The 9,930-nt window shown below is 34.2% G+C and overlaps 1 protein-coding gene across 1 annotated transcript; it reads right to left on the reverse strand.

Moving 5' to 3' along the window:
• Positions 1-330: 330 nt before the first annotated feature.
• LOC106769022 (WD repeat-containing protein 75) lies at positions 331-7,861 on the reverse strand. The gene is made up of 15 exons (XM_014654462.2): positions 7,418-7,861; positions 7,141-7,323; positions 6,216-6,621; positions 5,974-6,092; positions 5,794-5,871; positions 5,015-5,155; positions 4,896-4,940; positions 4,602-4,765; positions 4,277-4,355; positions 4,115-4,200; positions 3,458-3,587; positions 2,629-2,761; positions 2,239-2,384; positions 1,486-1,675; positions 331-1,082 (listed from the first exon to the last, which is right to left on the reverse strand). Exons 1-15 carry the CDS (start codon positions 7,712-7,714, stop codon positions 877-879), a joined length of 2,403 nt encoding a protein of 800 aa, XP_014509948.1. The 5' UTR covers positions 7,715-7,861; the 3' UTR covers positions 331-876.
• Between the last annotated feature and the right edge of the window lie 2,069 nt (positions 7,862-9,930).

Here is a 9,930-nt window from a genome sequence, read left to right on the forward strand (position 1 = left end):
TCAATCTCTGACGTGATTTCTTAAACAATTAAACCAACGTTATAATCTGTGAAAGTCGTTTGCTGTAATGAATCTTTTTCTTCCTCCCTTTGTACTTTCCATTGTTCATCCATTCATTTATCAACAAGGTACGTGGTCCTGCTACGACATATATACATCCCAAAAAGGTTTTATTTTTTACTAAAATGCTGCTGTCTATAAGACACGTTGAGGGGGAAATGCAATCAAAATATATTTGAAATTAGTTTCTAATGAACAGGCTTCACCCACAGAGCGAGGGCGATATTGTATAGGTTCCTAATAGCTTACCAACTAAGAATGGATATAAAATTAGGTTAAAATGAATAAGCAATATAGAGGGCAAAACTAGATTATCACTATGTATTTAGGATCAGAATTCCTTACATTTAGACGTAAGAATTAAGCACTGTAGCTTCTACAGCATTCGCAGCTATACTACCTAGACTCGTTTAGAACGATTACAAGCATACAACATCGCTAAACTGCAAACTAACATCATTCATTACTCTCAAAAATTTGACCTCATCCAAGAACTTATAACTAAAGAATATATAAATTAAAAATTTCACACTTGCAAGGCAAAATCGGTGTTGGAAGGTGGATCTGAGTCAACAACTTAAAAGCCGAAATCTTTTGTTGTCCCATCTTTTCCTGCATCATCTAATTTGACTCATCATGTGAAAATGGCAAATTGCTAATGCCAGACTAACCTGCGGAGGGTGGAAGGTAGTGTTTGAACCAGTCTTGAAGGGCACACACAAAATATCTTAAAGCCCGGTCTTTATGTCTCTTGAGCTCTGCTGAGTGACGTCAAAGAAAAATATAATTCACTGACGGTTTCGTGTATGTAGTGTGTCATTCTACAGCCGTTGTCCTTTTCTCCAACAAGGACTCCAAAAATTCCGAGCACAATTTGGTGAGGGGAGGCAACGAATGGGATGATCCACTAAATATGGTCTCCCAGGGCCTCTCGGAAGCAGCAGATGGAATTGGTGAAGCTATGTTCCTTTTCCAATCAAACTTGGGTAGCGCTCCATAAATTGACGTGTATCCAGATTGTCCTGAAATTCAGGGCCATAAAATGTAGTCTATTTATGAAGGACTTCTTTACAGTACAAGCTACCTCATTGCTAAAATGAACAATTAATATTTAAGTCGAGACAACGAAAGGAATGTGAAATTTGTTTAACAATATAACCAATTTAATTCTTTCTTTCTTTATGGGACGTTTCGAATAAGAGTGTTAGAGGTGTTAATTTAGGCTCTACATAATTAAACAATAATGTTGAAGATCATTTCAAACAAAACCAGACTTAACCATTCATTTTAATCGTATGGCCATGATTTGCTCTTCTCACTTTCATCTTATGGGTTAGAACTTGAACGTATGACCTTTTGTCTTCGTCCCTAGACATCAAGCAGAAAAGTATAAAACCAAACAGAACACAATAAAAGTCATCACACCTGTTTCTTCAAACACACGATCTTCGTGCCCGGTGATACTAAGCTCACGGGCTTCTTTGCCATACGGATGAAAGATGACATACTCACGATCTCCGTTTATATATACAAGCAGCGCCTGTGATGCTCTCCCGTCAGTAATTGCTGATTCAGATGGCTCTCCTTTGAGAAAAGCAAGTCCCCCTCCCTTGGCCTGAATGAGATAAACAAAACAGGAAGAACATGCAAAGCAACATAAATTGTCAAGCAAACGAGAGAAAAGCAAGTCCCCTCCCCTTTATCAAACATTTATTATGTTGGCACCAGCACCAGAGCTACAGCACTGCAGATATTGGATGAATTGTAATTTGCCACCAATGGCACGGCACATCTTGCCATTTTACTTTGTGCAAACCTAAAATAGCCATGGTAGATATTGGTGGTTTGGGATTGATGGAATTTTACATATATTTAGGTCTTAAAAAAATATATTATAGGGATTTGGTAACGGGAATCAAAATCCCGAAATTTCTTTGTTCCAAACTTCAAATTTAATAAATCTCAAACCACCAATATCCATCCACCTATGCCATATCCACCATGGCTATGCCAGTGCACATGACCCACTCTGTCAATAAAGATGTCGGTCTCTTATTACCTTAAGTACTGCTTAAATTAACGCCTGAGGGTACCAGAAATGTGCATTAAAACCACTGAATAGTTTATACTCTATTTTTTAACTGCAGTTAAAATTTCACAGGTGTAATGGATTTGTACCTTGCTTACAGACCAGGAAGCCACAGGAACAGGATCTTTCACGTTGAATAACAAGATAATCCCATCACCTTTAAATGTACAATCATTCGATTCCGGAAGGAGAACAAGGGCAGCAAAATATGACAAATCTATTGCAGAGGAGACAGCTGCAAAAATATGCATCATAATTCTGTCAGATCAACACAACTCTCATCTCGTAGTCGCAAATTTGTAAAGATAAAACAGTATCCACTAAATGGAAGAACATGCATGAAAAATATCAACCAACGATTTAGACAGTTCTACTGATTGCAAGACGGACAGGAATTCAAATGATACATGATTTCTAAAATTGAATAAAAGAGACATATAGTCAGTGTATCATAAGGAAAAGAAATAAAATCGTCAAACCTTCTATTTGGAGTCTGTATGACCAAGATGCAGCTAACTTTGACATACTCCAAACAGACAGCTGCGGTTTTGAACCATGTGATACGGACAGAAGATAATCTGAGCTTCCAGCAAAGACAAGCCTCGTGATAGGCTAGTGAAAAATACAACAAATTAGAGATAATGGGGAATGAGGTACTTCGTGAATCCTAAACTATATAACCCAATAGCAACATCATAGCTATGCACACTCAAATACAACAAATGGAAATTATTTTCTCGCCTGTTTTCTTATTCTTGGATAAAATATATTATAGATTCTAAATATATGACTAAATTGATTTTAATTCTTCAATAAGAAATTGTCGGTTTTGGTGTTCATAAGCTTAATACTTTTAAAAATGGTTCCTGACATCACTTATAGTGGCATGGCATATATCTAGATATGCCACCTTTGGAATGGATGATGATATAACAAAATTGGCTGTTTAAGGACTAAAATGAAATTTATCCATAATTCTAATGAACAAAAACATATTTAAGCCTCTTTATTTTTATTTTTTCTTAGTCTAATGGTCCAGAATTTGATGTTTTGATGCATGCTGCTAGAATACAGACCAAACACAATTGCAGGCTGTTCTGCCTCCTATACCAGGCCTTAAACCGTTAAGAAAAGTCAACAGTCAAACACACAACACAAGAGCTAGCAAATAGTCAAATTATAAACTTCACATATTGCATTAGTATGTTTTATTTATAAACATAGAACACGCTTATAATGTGTTTAGAATCAAAGGCATGATAATAATAGTAATAAAAAAATAATAGCACCAGGGTTCAAGAAGATTACCATCGGAGTTTCCCCTATAACAGCAACAAGGACATTATTATTAGGATCCCACAATGTAATAACAGTGTCTGCTGCAACAGCCAGCACAGAACCATCAGCTGAAAAAGCAGCAGCTCTCATGGCTTTATTTCTGCAGGATCGTGATGTATCCACATCATAAAAATCAGTCAGTTGTATACTCAACTTATTTCAAACAGAAGACAACAACTAAATCATATTCTTATCATCCTGCGGAAGAATATAATTATATTCTTAATTTTGCAAATCAGTAAGTAATCCTCTTGAAGTGCTGCCAAGGGGCCAAATTACAACAGTGTGCAATACTTCAAGCAGAAAAACCAACAAAGTAATAAAACAGCTGCACACAATAAGGCATTCAGCAAGAAATCTCTGGAAACCAAAGAGAACTCCATGCCACTATTAACCATCTTCATTGTATTTAAAAATAAATGTAGGAGAAAGACTTTGTTCTTATCTGATATCCATATCCAGTCACCCGTCCAATATTTAAATGATAACAAATATGTTCAATCATGTTATCCCCTTTATTACAAATTTAGGGCTCATTAGAATAACGAACATTTTGGTAGGTGTTTTCCTTAAAGTTTATAGCCTAAAAAACAATTGAGTTAATTATAATATAATGCAATTATATACTTGTATGACCCAACAGCATGACACATCCAACCAGAAGTCTGAAGCATCTGGCCTTTGAGCTCAATTTCTTCCTTGCAGACCCATACCTGAAACATGTAGAACAAAACTAAATAAGCACCAGAAACTAATACTAAGCATGAATAACAAACTATCCATAATTACCTTGAAATCTCCACCATACGACGAGCTTACAGCCATGTGTCGAGTTGGATGGAAAGCAACAGCAGAAATATGAGCATCCCTATCAATAAGAAGATATGCGTCAACTTCATTTTCTAATATATATAAAGGCACTAGCCGCTCCAAGTTCAGCAAGAAAAGGTAGAAGTGCAGTTATAGAAGAGTTTGTAGAATAGTTATAAAAAACCAATCACAACATTGAAAACAATTGAATACACCATACTATTACATTATGAGGGCCATTGATATAACCATGATACAGCTTTGAGATTTTCAATTTTTATCAATGAAAAATCCATGTACAAACCTGTGAGGTTCATAAATAAGGGTGGATACTGAAAATCTCTGGTTATCATCCAAATCCCAGAACTTCAAACAAACAAGACCTCCTATTCCATCTTCAGGAAGTTTGATTTCCACTGTACCCATCACAGAGCCATCGAGGGACAGCTCCACCAAGCTCACCACCAGCTGTAACCACAATATTCCTTTTAACAAATTAATCATCAATCAAATTCTTTATAAACCGAGACAAAATGTCACAATAAGATTGTGAATTTATAAAATCAAATTAGAATAATTACATGTAACAAGCACATACCGTGATCTCATCAACTGGTTGATGGTTTCTTTCACATACTTGAACCTGCAGAAAAAACAAATTCCAACTTTATAAATTTGACATGGCTGATTTAAAAGAAAAGGCAAATAAGGTACTACCTCGTAAACTCCCCGATTAGCAAACAAGCTGTAGAATTGGATGCGATAGCTTTCTGTCTGTACAGCCACTGAGCCAGAAGTGCAGTCAAAGGAAACTCGGCTAGAAAGACCTTCACATATATCTTGAGAAGACAAAGGGGGCTGCACACACACACACACACACAAAAAGTAAAGGTAAATGCAAGCACATGGCTAAATACTAATAAACCGACATAAATGAAAGTTGTTCCATCCGGATTTTTTTTAGAAAGAAAATATGTCCAAGCATGGAAGTTTTTATATTTTCTCAGAAAAGGATAATAGAGAGAAAACTTTAAAGATATGAAAGGTAAACTGTGTTCTTGAAAAGTCAAGCAAAATGGGATTCATATAGCCAACGAGAAAAGTAAACTAACAGACTAACAAACTGACCTATCATAACAAAGTCACTGAGTAACTAACTATAACAGATAGACATATAACAACAAACTGATTCATAGTACCAATACGTATCAAGAGTACACACTACTCTAATACTCAGAAAAGTTTGACGTGGAAATGAGTTAAAAATTCACCTCATAAGAATCGAATATTTTCTTTAAACTAGCCATGATGTTTCAAGCTTACAAGCCCGTGTTTAGGAGAAACTTAAATGGTTGATCATTTAACTTTCCAATTAACAATAATTTCTAAAATGAAGCTATATAATTAAAATCAGTGCTTTTCCAGTGCATAAGGATTGACTAGTACATGTTGAGCAGAAAAATATGAATAAAAAGAGAACAATCATAGCGACTAACCTTGATACCAGAAATAGACTTTATTATTTCCATTGAAGGCATTTTCAATATATGGATTTGATTATCTGCACAAGATAACTGCAGGCCTTTAATTAGTTAAACAATTTAAAGAAGTAGTTGTCAGGACAGACCACGAGACTTCTAATTCTATATGTTCAACTAAATATTAGTAATCCTTACTGCAGAGAGGGATGAATCAGGAGAATCTACAAAATAAAGAAGTGGAGACCCAATTCTTGGTAAAAATTTCTTGTTTCCCGTGTCTAACTGCCAAAGCAAAAGAACCCCTTCCTTCCCACCTGATATCAAATGAATTCATATAAACAATAAATTCCATTGCTTGACATGCATAGCAAAGTTCGAACACATATATGACCCAGTTCAATGACTCTTTTCATTTACTTTAGGCAATATAATTTTACCTGAGTAGAGGTAAGCTCCATCTGAAGAGAAAGATAAATGACTCACTCCAGAAGAGTGCCAATGCCACGTGCAACATGATTCAGCATCATCATTTTCCCTCACCCCAGGTTTATCATCGTTATATGTCGGTCTTCCATTCACTAATACACTACTGTTCAGGAATTTCTGAGCTCCAAATCCTCTCCAAATTAAAATTCTTCCAGTTACATCACCGGCAGCCACAATTCTCTCTGTAGGGTGGAATGCAAGAACTGTAAAGGTCTTTGTGTGATGCAGGGTAATCTTCTTGGAGACAGCAGAATCAGAATCCATTTTAGGAACTTTCCATATATGAAGTTTCCGCTTGTCTTTTATACCCAAAAATTTTCCCGAGGGACTAATGGTTAAAGATTCTGGTTGTTCAGTCTGTCAAAAAGTGAGAGAGCTGGATGTACTTAAGAAAGAACAAAAAATGATAATAATTAGAGAGCATTCTCATACATATTGACTGACAACGTCTGAGGATGAACCAATGAACAGAAATTACACCATTTCTGATTCAAGAGCACATTACTACAAGTAGACATTGTTTAGAAAATCACAACCTTCAGGCAGGGGTTTTCAATTACAATGTTCCCGAATAACAAATATAAAATAAGCAGTCCAAATGAAGTAAAATTTGACTAGCTCGTTCACACTCCTCCTTCCCCCACCATTATTTTTCCTTAAAAATGCCCTTAATTCACTGGTGTTGTTCCACAATAAGAAATAAAAAGAAACAAATACTCCCACAAACAACGAACAATCTGTCCACCCATTATTAAAAAGCAATACGTGAAAATGCACACGATTGATTGAAGTCTGTGCGCAGAATGCGCTCATTAAGGTTGAGTTTTTCACAGTCCAACCTTTCATAATGCAATAATTCATTCTTAAAAAAATCACCTCTCTCAATATTAGGCTGCTAACAGTATGAAAGTTGGTCAAATTACACTTCCTGATCTGTCCAGAACGTGGCTTGGGGCGATTGTCCTGTGCATTTCTACTTTCAACAGACACGTAAGCAATGACATTGGGCGACGACTTGGCGTCTTTTTCTTCCCTAGTGGACAATGCCGAAGGCACCACCTGTATAGGATATACAATGTATCAAAACTAAACACTAGTTTCCTTTACTCGCATTTGAATTCTGAATTGACAAATTAACAAATGAATGTTTTACCAAGGAGAAAATGGGAAAGCGAAGGTCAAGAATCTTGACGCATTCGGGAACGGAGTAATCCCATTGGCGAATTGTTCCGTCGACAGAGGCAGTCCAACAGTATGATAGCAACGAGGCAGTGGTGGGAATCACGACGACGGCGGTAACGACGGCGGTGTGGCCCTGGAGTGAGGAAACGAGGGAGCCGGTGGCGGTGCTGAAGACGGAGACGGAAGTGCCGCTGCAAACGAAAAGGCGCTTGCCGTCCTTTGAAAAGGCAGGAGCGGAAGAAACGTAGTTTAGCCCTCCGCGAATCATGCTGCCGAAACGCTGAGTTATGGGCTGCAAGTGGAACTGTGAGGGAGAAAGAAAAAAAGAGAAGAGAATAGAAACGAAGGTGGAAGAAGAGAAGAGAGCCGGCACCACCTTTACTAGGGTTTTTGGGCCCTGATTTCGATTTTAAGCAAGGTTTTAGTTGCCTCGCGCCATGTTTATTCAGTTTTTTTTCATAATAATATAAATAAAAGGTTGAATATTATTTTTATCTTTAAATTATTTTTAAAATAATTATATTTTATGTTTAAATTAAACTATATATTTATCAAATCGGTATTTTTACCTATACATCTATGCTTCTTTTCTCACGTTTATTTTTCAATTTTATCTTTAAATGATTTTTTTAATTAAAATAATTATTGGGTTAAATATGTTTTTAGTCCATATAATTTTGGTTTTAGTCTCTCTTTCAAACTAAGGTACAATTTAGTCTTCAACTTTAGAAAACTCTGATTTTAGTATTTTTTACCAAATTTTTTTAACTTAACAATCCAAATGCTACAATGAAATGTGCTTGAAACAACAAATAAAAGGTAAAAAATTTGGTAAAAAAGATTAAAACCAAAGTTTTCTAAAGTTGAAAGACTAAATTCTACCTTAGTTTAAAAGAGGGACTAAAACCAAAATCGTCCCAAAGTATAGGGACTAAAAACATATTTAACCCATAATTATTTTATCAATATTATTTTAAGTAATTATTTATTTAAAGGTTTAAATCATTTTTGGTCCCTAAGTTATAAGCTGGTGTTGAGTCTAGTGATCGCTTTTAAAAATGTCAAACTTTGGTCCTTAAGTTATAAAAAATATATCAAATCAGTCCCACGATAACGAAATCAATTAAATATATAGATGACATTTTTTAAATCAGTCCCTAAGATTGACATTTTTTAAAAGCGAAGGTTAAACTGAACACCAGCTTATAACTTAGGGACAAAAAAAGAATTTAAACATTATTTAAATTTAACTTTTTCCAATTTGATCATTATTTTAAATTTAATCAATTCTTTTAATTAAAAAATTAGCTATAAAATAAATAAAAATTATATATAATAAAATCATTAAAATTATTTATATTTAATTTTATAATTATAATAATAACAACAATAATATTTTTTTTATCTTTTATTACCATAAAAAATAGCATTCATGTATGTAACACATGTATATTCATTAATATTTTATAAAAATAACATAAAGTTTTTTTCCATAAATATGTAAAAAATTATTATGAAATATTACACTATCATTTATAAAATGATATTCAAATAAGTATATAATTTGATTTAAAAACAAACTATAATTTTTTAAAACAGTTTATGAATGAAAATCAATTTAATCTTAGTTCATGATAAAAGAGGTATACGGGTGGCAATTGCTTCCTGCCATCAATTTCTTCCTATATCCCATCACCATAAGAAAAATACTTCCAAAATCATAGTCACTGCTACTGCTACCACCATCACCGGAAAAAAGAAAAAGAAAATGCTGAGAGAATCCATTCCGAAAAGATTTTTCCAAAAAAAGTATTTCACATGTTCTGAAAAGCTCTTTTGGGAACTCATTTCAATGTTTCGTATAATTCATTTTGAAAAATATTATACACGATTCAGATGCTACGTTCTGAAAATCTGTTCAGAAAAATGTGTTCCAAAAATCTTATTCTGAAAATCTCATTTCGAAAATTTTGTTCTAGATATTCTGTTTCGGAAACGTTATTCTGAAAATTCCGGAATTCATAATCCGATTTTAAAAATGGATGGGTGCAGGAAGCAATATCCCAGACTGGTACAAAATTATTTGAATGAGGAAAGTGTTCGGCCTGGTGAAGGATTGGGTCAGGGCACCTTTTTGAGTGGCCCAAGTCACAATGAACATGTGCTTGCTACGCACCATTAATGAAAAATAGAATTTCTCATTGCAGAATATGAAAAAAGTAGTCACTTTTTATGACATTACAATGTAATTAATATACTCAAATACATTCTCAATATTAAGCAATTTTGAACAACCTTTACAGCTTAGAAACTTATATTTAATTTTACTAACTAAAACCCACATTTAAAACTCATAAAAATGACTTCAAGAACAAATAAAAAATAGCTGAACTAAAACTACTTTTGTTTAGATGTGAATAAAAATAGTTTAACTTTTGTTTTAATTAATTATCTCTTAAATTAAGTTTTTTAACATAAAAAATT

The sequence above is a fragment of the Vigna radiata genome, chromosome 7 (assembly GCF_000741045.1).
Source record: "Vigna radiata var. radiata cultivar VC1973A chromosome 7, Vradiata_ver6, whole genome shotgun sequence".
Classification (NCBI taxonomy): Eukaryota; Viridiplantae; Streptophyta; class Magnoliopsida; order Fabales; family Fabaceae; genus Vigna; species Vigna radiata.

Coding starts and splice junctions, on each gene's coding strand:
- LOC106769022 (XM_014654462.2), bottom strand. CDS start 7,714: ATGATTCGCGGAGGGCTAAACTACGTTTCTTCCGCTCCTGCCTTTTCA. Junction 4,356..4,601: donor CTTATTTATGAACCTCACAG/GTTTGTACATGG, acceptor TCTTATTGATAG/GGATGCTCATATTTCTGCTG. Junction 3,588..4,114: donor CATGCTGTTGGGTCATACAA/GTATATAATTGC, acceptor ACGATCCTGCAG/AAATAAAGCCATGAGAGCTG.